The sequence below is a fragment of the Lathamus discolor genome, chromosome 3 (assembly GCF_037157495.1).
Source record: "Lathamus discolor isolate bLatDis1 chromosome 3, bLatDis1.hap1, whole genome shotgun sequence".
NCBI classification, from domain to species: domain Eukaryota; kingdom Metazoa; phylum Chordata; class Aves; order Psittaciformes; family Psittacidae; genus Lathamus; species Lathamus discolor.
This window is the reverse complement of record NC_088886.1, coordinates 76,472,908-76,491,664: the sequence shown is the minus strand read 5'-3', so window position 1 is coordinate 76,491,664 and position 18,757 is coordinate 76,472,908. Positions and strand designations below refer to the sequence as shown.

At 38.3% G+C, this 18,757-nt stretch overlaps 1 protein-coding gene across 1 annotated transcript in view; it reads left to right on the top strand.

The window, feature by feature from the left end:
- Positions 1-18,757, top strand: part of COL5A2 (collagen type V alpha 2 chain) — a 113,644-nt gene that overhangs the window by 44,472 nt on the left and 50,415 nt on the right. Inside the window, exons 2-6 of the mRNA XM_065669885.1 lie at positions 13,198-13,422; positions 14,906-14,919; positions 16,298-16,330; positions 16,983-17,015; positions 17,644-17,697. Coding sequence (XP_065525957.1) covers positions 13,198-13,422; positions 14,906-14,919; positions 16,298-16,330; positions 16,983-17,015; positions 17,644-17,697 — 359 coding nt within the window. The remainder of the gene's footprint in view (positions 1-13,197; positions 13,423-14,905; positions 14,920-16,297; positions 16,331-16,982; positions 17,016-17,643; positions 17,698-18,757) is intronic.

The following is an 18,757-nucleotide window of genomic DNA, read 5'->3' as shown; positions in this document are numbered from 1 at the left end:
ATCAGTGAACTGCTGTGATACTATCTCCTTTGCTGTCAGTCTGCCCCCACAAACACATCCCTTCTCACTTTTCCAGTGCTGGCTCAAGAATGACTTTTTCTCCAGTTTTTCCAGGTTATTCCTGGGATTATATTTTGTTAGTTGAGGTAGAAATGGTGCCTGCCAGTTTGAAAACTGCTCTGAACAGGGAGGCCTTTTATGGAAATGCTGATGCAACTTTTATCTATAACACAGCAGTGTAAACCCCTCTGTTTCCAGTAAAGTGGTTTTTATCTTTGCTTGTCAAACTTATCACTACAAAAATAGTCTCCTCTCTTCAATGCCTGTAACATACAAGACTGCAGTTACGGACATGGCAAGAATGGTTTATGTAGCATAGTTTTCCCTTTAATACCATGCCATTAACACATCAATTCATGCACATCTTGTTGCCAGAGGCAAAAAGCTGTATTCCTTTTTATATTCCCCTCAGTTCATCAATTTTGGTAGTTCCTAAGTGTTAACAACAGAGAGGATCACACTCAGACATGCATCATTCTGCAGCTCTTGTTTAAAAAATGGTACTGCAGATGACTGCTGAAGAGTGATTATAAACAGTGGGAGTCTGTCAGTGGTGATGTTGATCTGTTAGATTAAGTGCAACTGTACCTGTTCACACAAAGTTTGAACAGGGGGAGTTCTGTGTGTTTAATCTGTGAAAATCTGTCTGCTTTCCTCTTTCGCTCATTTAATGCAGTTGTCTGTTGTCTTTGCCACGTATAATAGTCAGATTCATGACAACAGGTAGATCTTAGGAGACCGTAAGCCTTGAAGGATTTTGCTTTAAACTCTGAATAAGGCCCTGGTGAATAAAAGTAGAGAAGAATTCATTCACATGCTGTTGCCAACTCAGGGATAAAGGCCTGCTGAAGGTATGCAAAAAGTCTTGTGGGTGGTCTAGGAGTAGAAAATATTTTTATTATTACATGCATCTAGTATATGTTGCACCATTAAAAAGTCTGAACTCTCACATGATGTTCTGAAAAAAGCTAGGCAGCAAAGGAAAAGAAAAAAGCTACACTAAAAGGTGTTTATAAGGAGCTGAAGTGATTCTATGCATCATGAAATTTCAGTGCCTCTAAATGTAACACAGTAATGCTTTGCATGAGATTTAAGCCCATTGACATTAATGGGTGTCTTTTGATTGATTGATGACTGTCCCCAAAAGCTTATCATTTAATAGCATGGAAGGCTAAGTAATTGTAAAAAAAGGGCAGTCTTTCTTTTGTTTTGTTTTCAGCTGGGTATGTATTACTATAATGTCATTTTGGAGATAGGTAGACTAAGATATATTCATTGTTAAACTGAGCTGAAGATCATGTGCAGGATTCCAGCTTCCAGCTGGTAACTTCCACTTCAAAGACCAACTGGAGTTTGGTTACATATAAGCCCAGTTGTAAGTCAGGATTCCCTATGTTGTTTATACAGATTTCTGAGTGCAGTGAAAAGACTGTTTATACTAACAATGGGGCATAGTCATGTACTAGAATGCCCACATACTCTTGAGTTGCTCCTGAAAAGTTGTCTCTAATCTAATATCTACACTGCATCCCTTAAGCATGGATGCTTCTCTCAACCCCACACAGACTTTCATTCTTTTACAAAAGGGAAAATAAACAACCAAAATAAAAAACGTATTTTATGCATTTACGTGCACCTGATTGGATCTCCTAACTCTGTTGTGAGAGTGAACTGGTGCAAAAAGATGTCAGTATTTGCAGAACTTTGCTTTGGAACATCCAAGTTCTTGTAACTTGGATGCTGTCTTCTTGGGCTTTTAAAGGCTCATAACAAAGAAAGAATAGTAGGATAAAATTAAAAAGATCTGGAAAATGATAAAGTAGTTTTGAAAGGGAGAACTGAGGGAAATAAAAAGTAGATCAAGTTCAAAGCAAGCAGTAGCTGGAGGTGATGACAGCTGGATTGTTTTAAACTGCACATCCCTACTTGAATTTTAATTCATTCAAAAACATTTTAGTATAGTCTATTTGCCTGACAGAAGTTCATAATGCTTTATCCCTGAAGTATGGAATGATAACCAATGAATAAGAGCAAAAGAACCTGCAGGAAAGCCTTTAATTTCCTCTGTCCCAGAAACCATAATCCTGCAGGACAGCAAAGTAATGGCTGGTATGTATCTTTTTAAAAAACCTCTATCAACACTACGCATCTAAATGACAGGGTGGATAGGATTTTTCCTTTGCTGACCTTTCTGGGGTTTTTTTAAACATTCAGTGTGAGGGTTTTTTATGCTGATTTTTCATATATATGGACCAAGAATTGGGACAGTACCGAAGCGCAGTTAAAAATTAAATGGAAATAGAAATATGTAACTGTATTTAAATGCATATGCAGTAACAGAGAGTCTCCAGATAGGCAAAGACCCCTCTAATTCTTCTTAAACACTCGATTTTTCTTATGATGCCTTATTAATATTAATGCCTTACTAACATTAACGAGGTTAATGCTACTATTTTCTACCGTTGCATAAAGGCAAAACAGGAAATGGGGCTTTGTTTAAGCTCCCTTGGGAAATTTAATGAAGTTATGTAATGCTCTCAAAATGGAGTAAGGATATTCTTCCCCTGCCCTAGCTCTATTCTCCTAGTAGGCATGTAGTATGTCAGTGTGTACATGCCTAGTAGGCATGTAGTATGTCAGTGTGCAAATGTGAGTCTACTTTAAGACGTGGGAAGTTGCAATATACAACCACCCTCCTCTGGTAGGAGGGGGTTCTGCTTATAAATATCAGATGAATTGAGGCAACCTGGAAGACATCTCGTTACTCAGCAATGATGAAAAAAATAAAAGCAGGTCAGGTCAATGAAAGTATTTTTCCTCAGCTTGACTGGGATGTTTTTTACTTCTTTTTTTGGTATAAATTTGGTATACATTTTGGCTTCTTTTTTGGTATAAATTTCTCTTTAACAAACCCTGATGTTTTCTTGACTGAAATAAGTCATTCCAAACTTCCTGAAAATGAAATGAAAGGTTTTCAAGTGGATGAATCTAATAAAGGTACCTTCCTTGATATTTCAGTAATTCAGTGCTTTCCAACAATATCGGAAAAAAAAAAAAAAACCAGTAGAAAAATTCCCAACCAGTGTTAATTGCCTTACTTTCACATTCAGCCTCAAAGATTTTCTCATCCCTAACCTTTTGATTTAAATTAACTGAGCTCGATTCAGTTATTTACTGACATTGTTACTTTTATGCACTGAAAGAAGGAAACTGCTCCTATATCTGTAAAAAATAAATAATTTTATCTTGCGTAGAAGTTAAAATCTCTCTTGGGCATGAGACATGCCTAAATCACTGTCTCTTCCTCATGCACATGTGTATGATTGACTTTAGATTGCACTTAAAACTAGGCTGCTTATTTATAACCTTCATCCCTTCATGCTGTGTAGAAAGCAGCCCTCAGGGCTGCCGAAGTTTGTTCCATGTCATCTTGAAACCAGAACTTGCTGACTGAGCTGTCTGAAGTGTGGTAAAGGTAATGGTAGCAGAAAAGAGAGGGTTTGTTCCTGAATTTTTGCAGACTTTCTTGCTTGCTATTCTTTGATTTCTCAGAAGCCCAGAGTTTCAGCAAATTAATAGCTTTGCTGTACAAACATCATATTATGAGTATAGCTTTCCAGCAATACCTTCCTACTCCACCCAAACATGGGGTACTTTTTGCTTCAGTTTGAAATGCTGAAGCCTTTTGGAATGCAAGGATTTTTAATTATGGAACTGAATATTCTTACTAATTACAAATCTTTATTTTTAGGTGAAAAAGAGGGTGATATTAGCAGCAAGGATACATTTAGGGGATTACACAAGTCCACTTTACAAATCACAATGTAGAAAAGCTTTGTGGAAAAGGCAGGGTGTAATGACATGTTTCTATTGAACTTTGATGTGTATAGCTTCAAAGAATGAGGATGTTTGGGCAGCAGCAAGTGTGTTTCTTTTATATATAATAAGGCAAGACATCCATATGCATTTTGTGTAACTTCGAAGGTGCTAAATGCTACAAAACAATGCTACAATGAGGTTTGGTGCACAAAGAAAGAGCAGTGGTTACTGTTTAGTTTAGAAAAGCTTTTGATGCCGTCTCCTGTAGCATCCATACGCAAATTGGGGAAATATTCAGTCCAGTGTTCAGTATGGGACTGCTTGTATAGCAAAGTGAATGAAAACCTGATGGGGATATCGAGTTCAAAGAGTAATAATTGGGAGTTCAAAGTCCAACTGGGATTAGATAATCATAGAAGCATAGAATTATTTAGGTTGGACCAGACCTTTAAGATCAAGTCCAACTGTTAACATAGTACTACAGTGTCCACCTCTAAACCACTCAAGGATCAGTTTTGGGACCATCAAGAAATGGTAATTTCAGAACCTAGCTGACATGGTGCAGTCTTACCCTGCACAGCTAGTTGCTTGGGCAGGGAAGACAACCAAGATGTCTTCTTGTGAATCGCTGATAGATTTACTACAGGAATCCAAATGTACTGTGAGTGGAAACCATGTCTCGCTGATACTGGCACAGGAGGCAGCTGAAAGAATGTGCTTCACAGCCAAAATGCATTGTTTTTTAGTGATGCACAGCAGTCCAAGGCTGGGTTTTGAAAGACCAAAAGCCAAACATTCATAGATTCCAGAAGAGTGAGCCAAAGCAGGCAGTAGAAGAATACTACATTTTCAGTGTAATTTTGCTGGTTTAGACTTGGGTTTAAATACTCAGGCACAGTTCCTTGCGTCCTGATAGGATTTGCTTTAATTAGCAGTAGCATCAGATTGGGCAGAATTCCCACCGCTGGGGCATGTTTGCTTCCAGAGTGAAGCCTGTTACATTTTAGGAAATGTGCTAATTGCAGTTTTAATTCTGCTTTAATTGTATAGACTGTGCCTGTGTTGCCAAACTTGTGCGCGTTCAGCAGCGCTGAGCCCTGGCCCTGTTCTGCCTCCACTGAAAAAGTCTCTTGCTGCACGTTCTTTTTGTAAGCTTCCCGCCAAAAGAATCTGCTGTTTCTGTGGGACCAGCCTTTCCTCATGCAAACGAAAGTGATTCAGCTTAAAAATGTCATCCCAGAGTCAAGAATGTGCTTCAACAGTTTGCTTAGAAAAACGAATTATTTCTGTTGCCTCAAGCCTCTTTTGAAATAATGAAATGCAATGATTGGCTATGATAAGCACTCTTTTTAGGCTTTTTCTGTACTCAGTCAGGATGAAGACTGTGGTACAGGCAGCTGTAGCTGAACTGACTTCACTGTAACTCCCTTGTATGACAAAGTCCAAGCAGTGTGTCTGTGGCCATGTGGGCTCCAGCAGAGACCAGGCACCCCACTACTGCCTTCAGGTTTTGACTGATTTGCTCCAGCTGCTGAGATCTGCAGCAGTGTTTTCTCAAGCATGCCCTGAATGCCTCCCCATAACGATCTATGTGCAGCAGACATTTGGAAGTAATCCTCTTTACTGCTCTATGCTTGAGACTTAATTGCTGTCATCTGAGAGCATTTATATAAGCACTGCTGGCAGATCAGGCTCTTCAAACTCCCTCCTTCACCCTGTCCTCCTACAGGCACTGAGCGATTTGTCCAGCCATCCTACCTGTGAACCAGAGTGGAGAGAAAAACAAAGTAATAACATGTCTACATCTAACCTTATTCATGGGATAACTCTAGTGAGTTTGTTTAACTGCTTTTGAAGTATTCAAATGTAAGACTGTGGAGTAACCAACAGAAAAGGACCTGCCTGACCCATCTCTCAGCAAACTGTTGCTGCTGCATAGTTCCCTGTCCTGTCTGTAACATAAAACAGGATGTTTAGATGGGTTGAGTCTTGCTCAATAGCTCAGGACCAGTGTGGTTCATAAGCAGACGCAACATCATCAGATGCTTTTATGGAATTGAATAGTACAGTGATAAATATTGGATAGTACTGTGGGGCCAGCAAGAGAAATCCTTTTCATTGGAATGGATCCCACGATATTCTGCCTTTGTGGCAATATCCAGCATGTGTCGAGTCTTGTAATAAAAGCATTGTTCTTGATTATTCTGTATTGGAAATTGACTTTATCCCTAAAAAGGTAAGCTAAACTCCTGTTTGCTCTGATAAAGATATAAATACATGAACCTATGAGTTGGGAAAATACAGACTAGCAAACCAAATATTAGGATAGTATTGTTTCCACTCAGTTAAGGAAATAGTGGAGCAGCAGTAGTAAACTGCCACTAAACTGTTAATTTAAAACTCATTCAGAGGTGTCTCGTGATAGTTTTTCCTTTTCAGTTTTCCCTGTCCAGCCAGATCTGGAGTCACAGTGCTGAGTGGAAAACAGAATTACTTATTTTGACTCAATTTTCTGGAAGGGATAAAACCCTGTTGCCAGATCACACTTGGAGCCCTTCACCTGGGAGATTACTTTTTCTGTTGAGTCAGGGTATATTGTTTTGCTCTTGCTTTCTGCTGCTGGACTGTTGTTTAGAGCTTGGAGGTTGGATTTTCTTGCTTCCTAAGTGTCAGAGGGTGAACTCCCTCTCTTTAGTGCCAGCCCGAAGCGACTTGCCAGCCACAAAGGGTGGGTCCTTTAGTAAGACTTCGGTTAACAGCTATAGCAATTTTAACAATTAATTAAGTCTCTTCTTGGGAGCTGACTTACATCTTGGTGCTTAGCAATATTTATTCATACTTAACATTATTTGTGGACTCTGCAGGAAAAACAGTTGTCTGTCATTTTCCAGTCCCAAAATACACGCTTTAAAATTACCTACATCATTTAGGAGAACACCCTGGGACTTTCATGCTTCTAAAACAAGGCACAGAGGGTTGCAGATCCTTGTCTAGAGGGGTGACATCCTCAATCACATTGAAAACTCATTTGGAATTAAAAGCATTCAGCAACTTTCTATATGTGGAATGCTTTTAAAAACATTTATTGCCAGCTTTGAAAATTATCCTCTAGGATTTTTTTAAGTAGGAACTGAACAGAATGAATGAAAAAGCTCACCTCTTTTCCTAAGAGATAGTTCTGATGACACTTGGTTTCCTACTCAGGCTTGGTTTTAAACTGTGTGCCTGTGCGCATGCATTCCCAAAAGTGTAATGAAAGGGATTTATTAATATCCACTTGTTTTGCAAGGGAGCCTTTGTGGGTCACTAACTTGGAACTCCCTTTTCTTCCTGTGCACGCACACAAAATTTGTAGGAGCACAGTTGTTTTAGTGACCTGTTCTTTCACAAGGTCTCTGTCAGTCTTCGCTGAAATTAGCCACTGGAATCAAATGGGCTTGGGGACACGGATGTCACAGTACAGCCAGTAGGATCTCATAAGCGTAATTTCCTTAGGAAACCACAGGGGAATTTCAAAATGAAACATTCAACCAGACCTTCAGCTGGCATAAACCAACATAGAGCCACAGACTTTGAGAAAGTCAGTTTTCAATGAACATCTGTGCTAGTTATTCTTTTAGACAGTCCTGTAATGAATAAACCTTCTTCATGATACTCTTGAATCTGTGTGTGTCATTTGTTGCTTATTCTCTTGGATATGCAGGGAGACTTACACTGAATTTGAAGCCACCGAGAGAACATCTTCTGTATCTCTTAGTACTAGCAATGTGCTACAGACTTCGTTAGTGGTCAGTTTTTCCAAGAGAATGCTGAGTTATTTGGATTTAAGTGCATTGCTGTACAGTAGCTGTTATCTAAAGTTTACCAAGATGCATGCTGTATCTGGAAGTTAAATGTCTGAATGCAAATTTGACTTTGTCTTGAGAATCAAATATTTCATATTAAGTGAACTGTGGATCAGTTTAGCCTTTTATTAGTAAGGGATTCCAGGTCCATCATTGTGTATGTAACTATAAAATACTTAAGTAAACTGTGTTGTTGTAATCATTATTAACATAAATTATATCTGCGCAGAAAATGCAAAATAGGCTTTGTATGTATCAGTGCTCTTGAAAAGTATCTGATTTTCAAAATAATTGGTGTTTACATTATAATTTGCTTGGCATGGTAATTTGGATAATGCTTAATTTATTACTGCTCAAAAAAAATGTTATCAAAAGATAAACAAAAGCAGTCTGATTCTTACTGGAGTAAATGAGAGGGTTTTTTCCACTGATTTAATGAGAACTGGATCAAGCCCTACATTATTGTTGCAACAGGCTGACAGTCAAAGATTATTAACACCAACCTCCTCTTGTCCCTCTCTTGGCAGTCTGTACACACACAACAGTACATCTGCAAAATGGTTGTTAGCACGTATCATCTTTCACTTCAGTTTACTTCTGCGTCTCTGCTTTGCGAGTCAGCAGAATTTAAACTTCGTAATTCATAATTTGAATTCATAACTTGGCTTTTCATATTCTAGAAATTTTTTCAAACTTAAAAATTGCTGTATCTATGTGATCTTTTATTTCCTTACACTTTTCACAAACTGGCGTAAGAATGTCAAATAAAGGTTGAAAAGCTAAATGAACCAGCTGTTTTCATCATCATAGAATTATCATAGAATGGTTTGGGTTGGAAGGGACCTTAAAGCTCATCCAGTTCCAGCCCCTCTGCCACCTTCCACTAGACTAGGTTACTCCAAGCCTCATCCAACGTGGCCTTGAACCACTGCCAGGGATGGGGCAGCCACAGCTTCTCTGAGCAACGTGTGCCAGTGCCTCACCGCATGCACAGAGGAGCATTTATTCCTTATGTCTAATCTAAATCTACCCTTTTTTAGCTTAAAGTAATTTTGTTTCTATCGTTTTGTTGGGTTTTTTTTTTTCATTAAATAACTGTAACTCCTCTGTTCCAGTCTTTTCATGTTAAGAAGTGTAAAAGCATTGAGGTTTGGTTACAGGATGTGTCAAGAAGTCCCTCTTAGCGAACAAAAAACATAAAACTGGCAGACTGTGTGTTCAATACCAATCATAATCTTTCCTGCATTTGTAAAACTGTTTTCTACTGTTGTAGGTCTGTCAGCCCTTAGGCTCCTTTAATTTGTAGGACTTTTGTAGGACTAGTAGGACATTTGTAGGACTAGTAAAAATGCAATGTAATGGAGATGTTTTCTCATGACATCCTTTTCTGTCCCTTACCATTTCATCTGTGAGCCACGGTTGTTGATGTCTGCAGAAAACCTACCTATCTGCAAGTTCTGCTCAGGCCATTTTTTTTTTTTTATTTTTTTTTTTTTTCCCCAGGTAGAGCATTGAGAGCTGTATTCCCTTCCATCATATGCCTGCCATCTCCTCAGCTGAGGTTATTGTGGTTGACTCCTCCTACATTAGATTGTCTATAAGCAGAGACGGCTAACAGGAGAGTATAGTTTGCAGCTTTGGGGATATTTTTGCAAGAAAAAATAAAGACCTTAGAAGGATACCTTCAGCAAAGCTCCCTGTTTGTATGTGTGGAGTGGTCTTCCTTTTCTTCTTAGCCTGTTCTCTTAAAGTGCTTTTGCTCAAGACACTGTGTCGTGTTGTCATGCCTTGTCCCCTCCTGCAGATTTTCTCTTTTTCTGGTGGTGTTTTCTGTCTTTTTTTTTCCTATCTGGTTCCATGTCCAGACTTTACTTGTCTTTTACACATTCATGGTGTGAACCAGATGTTAATTAAAACAATAAGGGTACAATAATGTGGGGTGACTTTCAACAGCAAACTGAGCAGCAGAGAATTTACAGGTGTTGCTTTGAAAATTATGTGTATGTGGTGGTGTGAGATTGAAATGATTTCTTATACTGCCACTTAAAACACTTGTCCTGTTGTTGGCTTATTAAGCAGTGGAATTAACCTCGAGAGAAATCTACCTGAAAGAAAAACAAGCTCAGTATAACTTGCCCGAGCAGGGTGTGCCTTGCAAGCCTTGACTGTGGACACTTGCTCATGATGAATGATGGGCTTTGACAGCCATCTAGTGGTTTGTATGGAGTTTCTCCCCCAGTAATTAGTACAAGTTCAGTGGTGTCACCAAACTGGGCCTGGGTATGTCAGTGCATGATGTGACCTTTACCTTCAAACTGTTGATGTTCATAGTCTCAAGTATGGTGATTTAGCGTGTTAGCTATTACTGACCGTTTGTCTTCTGATCAAATAGTTCTTTAAAGCAAAACTGATACTCCAACAGATCAATATTTAGCAGAAAAATATTTGCATTATACTTACTGTGCTTTTCATTGAAATGCTCGTTCACAAAGATCTGAGCTCATGAGTGAATGAGTCCTTAAATATATCATAGCATTTTCTTCTGCCTTGCCTTTTATATTTACAGACTACTTTGAAACTCATTTTCACTGACTTCAATGGATTTGCAACCCTGTAGATTGTCTGATCAGGCCCAATACCAGTTAGAGTTGTACTTGTTAGCGTGTTAGCTGATCCTTTTGCCATATTAAGAATTTCCAAAGCTGCTTCCCAAGCCATTCAGTGCCTTGTGTTAAACTGCAGAAGTAGAAAGAACGTGTGACATAAAGAGTCTGTGAATTTGTCTCTCTACTAAAAAAAAAAACAACCCAACAGAAAACTTGCAGATTTCCAAACCAGGGTGGAAATAGTAGAACAATTTGCTGCCTCTCCTGGTCTGGGTGTCATGGATAACACGCCTGTAATTCAGGCCTGAGAGTAAAATATCACACTGTGCTTGTGAGATGAGTTGGCTTTGAAACAGCTGCACTTTTCAGATTGTTCTTTGTGTAATGCATTTACAGCAGAAAGAAAAACTAAAAGCATCAACCATAATTGAAAAATATAAAAAATGTGTTTTCTGGCAGTATTCTGGGGTTAGGGTTTTTTTTAGTGGTTTTGCTTTTGGGGTTTTGTTTGGGGTTTTTTTGATGGTGTTGGTGTTTTTATTTTCCCTTATTATCAACATATCTGCAATCTGAGAGTGAAACCGACTTTTAGAGCACTTCCAGAAATTGGTATGTGCTTTTTACGTCCTGCCTTTGTCTGCCTCTTTCTCAGCTGCTGAGCAGTCGGCCCAGGCAGAAGCTAGTCACCATCTGGCTCAGCTCTGATTTGCCAAAGCAGTTGCGATGTGGTTTATTTGAAGTTATGACAGAATGCTGACTTTGGGCTCAGTAACTTAGAAATTTCATTTATGCAAACTGCTGCTCTTCTGAACAGCTCAACAAGTTCTGTGGGTAATACATTAAGGAAGACATAGACCGTATGCCAGACATCTGGGGGGAAAAGGCTAAATATGTCAGACAGTGTGTTATGTCATGCACACAAGGGAGAGGCGAGAAGAGTGCTTTCCAAAATACGATCTGCACTTTGGAAAATGATTCTCACAGTGTCATAAATGGGCTGTAGACTACACTTAGTTGATGTCTTTACTTCACACTGGAAACATTTCCTCCTGAGCTTCTGCAGCACCCCTTCGAGTCATTTTGTCAGTTGGTTGAAGTAATTGAAGAGAGGAGATGACCTGGTATAAATTTAGATTTCGGTTTCTGTTAGAAAGCTTCAGAAGTGATGGAAGGCAACGGTTAATGAGACATCTGCTTCATTTCTCTGAGCTCTGACATTGATGGAGTAACTAGACTTGAGTTGAGGGATGAAGCTGAAATTCCAGATCTGTTCATATTTATTACTTTGTGATTTTCTGATTACATCTGGTTTAAATTTGGCCAGAAATGCATACAACAGTGTAACTGTCTATGTGCTTAGAGCTGTTAATTTTTACACTAGGAGCAGGTTTTCCTAAAAAATAATGGTCATGATTTTTTACTAGTGGAATGTGTCATATATGATAAATATAATTGTCTCTATTCCTATTCTTGTATCAGAAATTAAGGCTGTTTAGGAATGTTCAGATAATGTTTTTAAGTGGATTGTCTGGTTTCTAAGACATTTTTGATAGGAATGTTTATGTGGTCAGATGGAGCTCCCAGATGGGTAAGATTAACCTTCTCTGCAGCATCCCAGGAGACAGGAGAATAATTTTGGATGGTGCATAACAGGTTTGCTGTGTGTGACTTGTGTCTTGGCACTGGGGTTCTTGGTTTGCAGATGTGTGATTTGGGACGGATAGAACAGTACTGAAACAGATCCTTATGTCCCCTTAAATGCTGCTGTCTGTCAAATGGGGAAATTGCCAAGATTTCTAAGTTATTAATTCAACCCAGAGAAGTTGTTCTGCCTTGGTGACAGCAAATTGGTTGGAGAGGAGAGAGCAAAAGCTATATTGAATGGATTTCTAAAAATTAGTAAGAAATTAATTCTTGATTGGAATTCAAAGAAGAGAAAGAAATAGTGTTAAGAAAGAAAAACTTTTCGTAAATGAAGTGGATTAGGTTAAAAATGACATGTGCAAGGTCAGTAAAATAGAATGACCTTCATACAAATGTGTGGATATGTACATAGGACATATGAATGTAGTCAGTCAATGCAGTGTCTCTCATGTCTCATGAGAGAGATAGTCTCTCATGTATAATTAAAATATTTAAGTAGTATTTTGTATGCGATTCATATATATTCATAGCAATAATTTATGTCTCTGCTGGGGTAATCATGTAGGGCCATGCCCAACTGGATTATAAAAACCTAAACAAAATAAGTGATTTGAGCCTCTCTTCATTCAGTTGGAGATGCTGCTGCAAGTACCCTTGCAATGGAGACTGCTGTTGCCAATGGACAGTGACTGATTGTCCTGTTTGATTCTCTGTGTTGGTGTTACCTTACAGCAAGATCCTAATAAATGAGTTGTTTTCTCTTCAACAAACTGCCATGTCCGTTCAACGTGGTTGTAAATCTGGCTGTGTAAGCTGCATGCAGCAGGGGGCAGGTAGTGTGTGCTGTAGAAGTCTCCAATGCCCTGTGCACAGCAGTTACAAGAGCAGGAAAATGGCAGGAGTTCCTCAACGCAGAGTTAGTTCTAGAATGACATCTGTACCAGAATGACTTGTGAGGCAGTATTCATTTGACACTGTGGTGGGTTTGTGCATTCCATGATGACGCTATTTTACTGCTTTCTGATCAAGAAATAAAGTGGTAAAATAAGAAAGTTATTTAAGATGACTGATATTTAAAAGTTCTCAGTATCAGCTTCAGCCATGCTGGTGGACTGTTTTCTTCATGTATGTGATGCTGCTTCTCATGTTCAGATGTGCTCTTTGCTAGTCCTTTGATTTCACATTTGGAAAATGTGTTGTATATTCTCTCTCTCCTATCCCAGGAGAAGATGTTGAAGAAATAGCTTGCACTCAAAATGGCCAGATGTACCTGAACAGGGATATTTGGAAGCCCTCACCATGCCAGATTTGTGTCTGTGACAACGGAGCTATTCTTTGCGATGAAATCCAGTGTCAAGATGTGTTGGAGTGTGAGAACCCGCAGGTGCCCCCAGGAGAGTGCTGTCCTGTGTGTCCCCATACAACACGTGATTTTGACACAACCATTGGTAAGTTCATTTTCCAGTTTCCTTTTTTGAAAGGAGAGACAGCCCAAAGAAGTAGCAACCTCGTGATACTGAAATTTCTAATAGTATTTCTATGGTGGAAGTTTGAATCTGAAAATAGTAGATACTTGGCAGTTATCTCCAATTTTGGGTTGCACTTCAGCTGGCTCTGGAAACAGTTTTCTTCCGACTATGAATCTGATATAAGCCCAAATGCCTTTATAACTAAAAGGTTGATCTGAATTCCATCTTGATGTTTCAAGGAGGTTCAATTCTGTCTTCTTTTTGTGGTTCATCTCGAACTGAAAGGTAAATATATTAAGAGAAACATGTATAATAAACATATTAAGATAAAGATACGTTTCATATAAATATATGTGGTAAAATAAGTGCATGCTTTACTAAAATGCTCCACATGAGGCCCCTCTAGTTGATGTATAAATGTCAACATTATATGTAAACAGTATAAAGTGTTTCCCCAATATGGAAACGTGGACACGTAATCCTTTCATAAGACGTGAATCAAAATTAGCATGAAGTATTGTTAAGTCCCTGGTTTTCCATACTTTCTGCTATATACCTTAAAGATATGTCTTTTCCAGTCCCTTTCTTCTTCCTGGAGAGACATGGCTAAAGCAATCTCCCCTCAATTTTCCTAGAAGAAAGTCTGTTAACTTGCAATTAATGCTCATTAATATTGTATATTGAACCACATTCTATATATAATAATTAAAGCAGTTTCTTCAGGAGATGTAGTTGCTGTTATAAACTTAATATAGAACAAAGTAGTGATAAAAAGCACGTAGCAGGGACCTATGTAATTGAGCAATGGAGCAAGATGTGACAAGCAATAAATAGATGGTGTATCCTGCTGTGTTTTGGGAGGCATTAGGCCAATGCCAACAAGGTGCACTCAGAAAATATAAAAGCAGAATGAATAAATTCCAGAATTCCTTATTGCGATTCAAAGTATTATTGAAATATTCCCCTGAAGGATTTTTGTGGATATAAGTGTGGATATATGGCTCTGACTGCAGGCACATGATATTGCAAATGCTTTTCAAACAAGAAAATTCAGAAGTCCCTCGGCTCTCTCTTTTGAAAAATACCATGTAATATGTTGTGAGTCCATCAACATCACTTGTATTGAAGTCAGTAATAAAGCTTCCTTTGACTTCACAGTCAATCATTAGGTCAGCTTCTGACAATTCCCTATATGATATTCTGCTTTCCTAAAGTGCTTTTTCTCATTCTGTACAATCATGAAAAAGACAGACACCACTGCAAACTGTTCTGATTCCTCGCAGCTGACCAAGGGAGTGTGCATGTCTCTGGGAACTTCCCCAGCTCCCTCTAGGCAATTCACCATGTTCTGTGCGTCAAAGATCAGGGATGGCCCTAGCTCCAACACCTTCACTTGACTCTTAATGTTCTGTCAGAGTAAAAACATTAATCTTTTCTTTTCTTTTCTTGTCCTTTTTAATAGGCAGAGGAAGAAAGGTAAGATTTCCTTTCTTGTTTTTTAACTGTATTACAGCTGTTAAAAGAATGTCCTTGGAGCACAGAATTTAAATACGGGCTCTTCCAAAACCACCTAATTCTTTCCTCTCGGTCATCTTTGATGACTAAGGAGATTGGATTCCCCAGCGTTGGATAATTTTAGGATTCAGCTGCGCAGGGTGCTGGGGCACCTTTTCTAGACTGTGTTTTTTAAAAAGAATGGCTAACCAGATGACCCTTGAGGTCACTTCCAACCTGGTATTCTGTGATTCTGTGATTGCAGTCAACATGGAAAAAATGCTGGGATGCAGGCAAAAATCTTGGTCTAAATATAGAGAATCGTCTGGCTGAAAATCCCTGCTGTTTGCAGCAAAGGAATTCCAGTTTGAGTAGTTTGGTTGTTTCATCTCTAGCAGTGGGCCATTAGAAGTAGGTCATTAGAAGCCAGACTGGGTTATTTTGCTGAGACTTGGCTTCCCGGCGTGCAGTAGGTAGCACTGGGGCAATGCATTCTTGCACAAAGCCATGGTTCTGTGGGCAGCATTTCTTATAGAATGCAATTAAAGAGCAGATCTATTCCTACACAAGAAATTAAGATACATTCTGATAAATGAGATTCTAAGATACTAAGCAGTTACAAAAAGTAATTGAAATAAGTTTTAGGTGACCAAGTATATACACTCCCTAAAACTGAGTAGCTGTCTATGCAGAAGTAGGTAATGGAAATAAATGGACTGTAACCAGCTTATTATTAATTGATAAACAAGGTAGGAAATTTTTTATTTTTACAAAGTCCTCTTTTCCCCTTAACAAAACAGTTACCACAAATAAGTATAAACCTAGTTATTTTATGTAACATGTAATTGTTGTCAATGCATTCAGCTCAAAGAAAAGTCAGTTGGCAAATGCCATGTCCTTCACTCTGAAGCTATGTGCTATCATTTTGTATTCTGTCTCCATGCTATAGATGGATATACAATTTTTTTCTGTCCATAGATTTAGTGATATGAATTTTAATTGAATACCTTAAAGAAATGGAATCTGAATGCTGCTCTGGGCTCTGCATTTCATATAAATCAAATCATCCAATAACCAGAACTACACCATGTTTTCAGTACTCACATATCATGGTATTTTTCTTTACTTTGACTCTTTGTTCATCCAGTATGTTACACAGTTAGAAAAAGTGCGTTAATTTATAGCTTTCATTTGATCAGTGTCCATAGTCATTAAAAAAAATCATATGGATTAGCTATTGCAGGTACTTTAATTGAGTATCCTTACAGAATTCTTATCATATGTCACAGTCACAGGGGTGGTATTGGGTTAATTGTACTTGTTTTCTGCCATCTGACATTTTTGCATCTCTTTCTTACAGGGACAAAAGGGGGAACCTGGAATAGTGCCACCTGTAAGTTCATTTTTTTTCTTCAGGTATCAGCTCACCCTAGAAGAGTGTATTTTACTGCTTTAAAGCAGAATTGCAGTAATTAAGGAAATACAACAAGAATTTACAGCCTAGAAATGAAAAAAAATATTTTTGCTGTTTCACATATGGAACATTAGCAATCCCTGTCAATTGCATTGTGGGGAAAAAATTATTGAGTTAAATCTGTCATAATCTTTACATATATAGTTAGAATTTTGTGGAGGTATAATGGTAAATCAGTACTTTGGAAGTGTAGAGACAGTTGAGGAAGATGGTAAAATAAATTGTCACTTTCTATCTTTATTATACCTTTCTAGCACAAAGACAGATGAATCAATAACTTGAGACTAAATAATTGTAGTACACATTTATTTAATAATAATAATAAAAATAATAATAATAAAAATAATAAAAAGATTTTGCTTGTATTCCTTATCAAAAGACTACAAAATTGAAAGAGATAACCAGTGGAACTTTATTTATTTTGTCCCCCCAAAAAAGCTTTACAACTTCACTGGTTCTTTAATTTTCTGTCTTGGTATTTACTTTTCAATAATTAATTTTCTGTAGGGTAGTCATGACAAATATAGCCATAATGTTGCATGGTAACTTTGATTTACATTGCTTTCTTTAGGTTTCGGGAATACGAGGCCGCCCAGGACCAGCCGTGAGTATTTTCCGATCTTCTGTTTCTCCAATGATGGCTTTTTTCACTTTCTGCCATTTCTGTTTTGTATTGTGGGGATGATGTGGAGGAGGACTTTTCCATGCTGGATTTGAGGAGGCAAGAAGATTGTGAGATGTTTTACTAGTCTCAGGTCAGCCCATGCCTTAAGTGAATGAATATGTACTTGTCATACATGCATGTCTGAGGACCTTTGTGTGAAGCTGATGCTGGGGAATGCTTCTCTGGCAGGGATCTAGCAGGAGGAGTAGGAGATGCAGCATTCTCAGAAAGCAGTTTTGGACTAGCAGGAGGGGTGTCTTAGACTTGTACCTCTACATGTTAAAAGCCTCCAGCATGCAGAAAACCTTTGCTAAATTAACCTGCAGAGCATATGAGAGATGAAAGTATTTTGTAGATCTCTGTGTCCTGGTTCTACTACTTTCAGCCAATGTACAATAGAGAATAAATATTCAATATTAGGTGATTGCAGCTGTTTTCTTCCTGATGATGTGAAAAAGCCCAAACCTGCAAATTAATTTTCAAATAAGCATTGCATTTCATGTTTTCAGAGCTTTATTAACCGTTAGCTAGTTTAAATGGTACTTACTATTTCTAATTTTTCTTTTAGGGACCTCCAGGTTCACAAGGACCACGAGGAGAGCGAGGACCAAAGGGAAGACCTGTAAGTTGTCAAGTGTCTCAGAAATCAAATACTGGACTAACCCCTAAAGGTTAGATGGCTTTAAACAGTCTCCATGTCTTCCAGAGTTACCAAAACTTTCCTCATATTTTCCAAGAATTAGGTAAGAAACAGAAAAACGTTCATATTTCCTCGTTCCCTGGGTGGATTGAAACCCGACTGCTCTGAGAAAATTGACAAAGTTTTAGCAGTATTTCCACTAAAAGCCATACTTTTTCAACAAACTTTCCCAAAGTAGTGTCTGAGAGTATGGCTTTCTTCAGGATTTAAAAGAAAAGGAAATTAAAGGACAAAACTGGAACATCACGTTCTCCTTTTTAAGAACTTGCTGACTTTCTGCTGGTTACTACTGTGCATCAGAAGCAGAGTGAGCTGTGTGGCTCAGAGTAAAGGCAAAGCTCAGGAAGTTAGCAGGAGTTAATTTTGTGACTATGTATGTTGGTATGCTGGTGAATAATATGATCAAGATTGCTCAGTGGAAATAAACACTTCAGAAGAGAACTTCACTGTCTGCATGTGGAGAACCACAGAAAAGCCAAAAGGGAGTGTTGAAAATACCAAAGATGACACATTCTTGTTGAAAAAGCTAGGTCAAAGAGCTTCAGTGATGCAAAAAGCAGTTTTTAAAGAGCTGCATAATTGTAATTTCTGTGTGGATATTTTTCTATCCCTCAGAAGAGAACAAGCCAATACTGAGTTTAGGCATAGGCCTAAAAGTGACCCCTTTGTACTGTTCTCCATTGATTGCCTGTTGTCCGTAGATGGTAATGACACCTCTAAAGCAGTGGAGTAAGTTTGTAGCCTGTTCTAGATGGATGCCAAGCTGCAGCTGTCTGGATCACCATTAGATGTTTCTCTGATGAATAACTGTCAAGATCTTAAAAGAATTCTGGGAGTAATTGCAAAGTCTTGTGGTACACAGAGGAATCTTGACTGTGTTTGTACAGACGTCTGAAGTGCTCTCGTAATGTACAGTATTATCAGTGAGATGCTAAGTAATTTCTGATTCTGTGCCATGCATCCCTTGTATGTCTCTATAGAG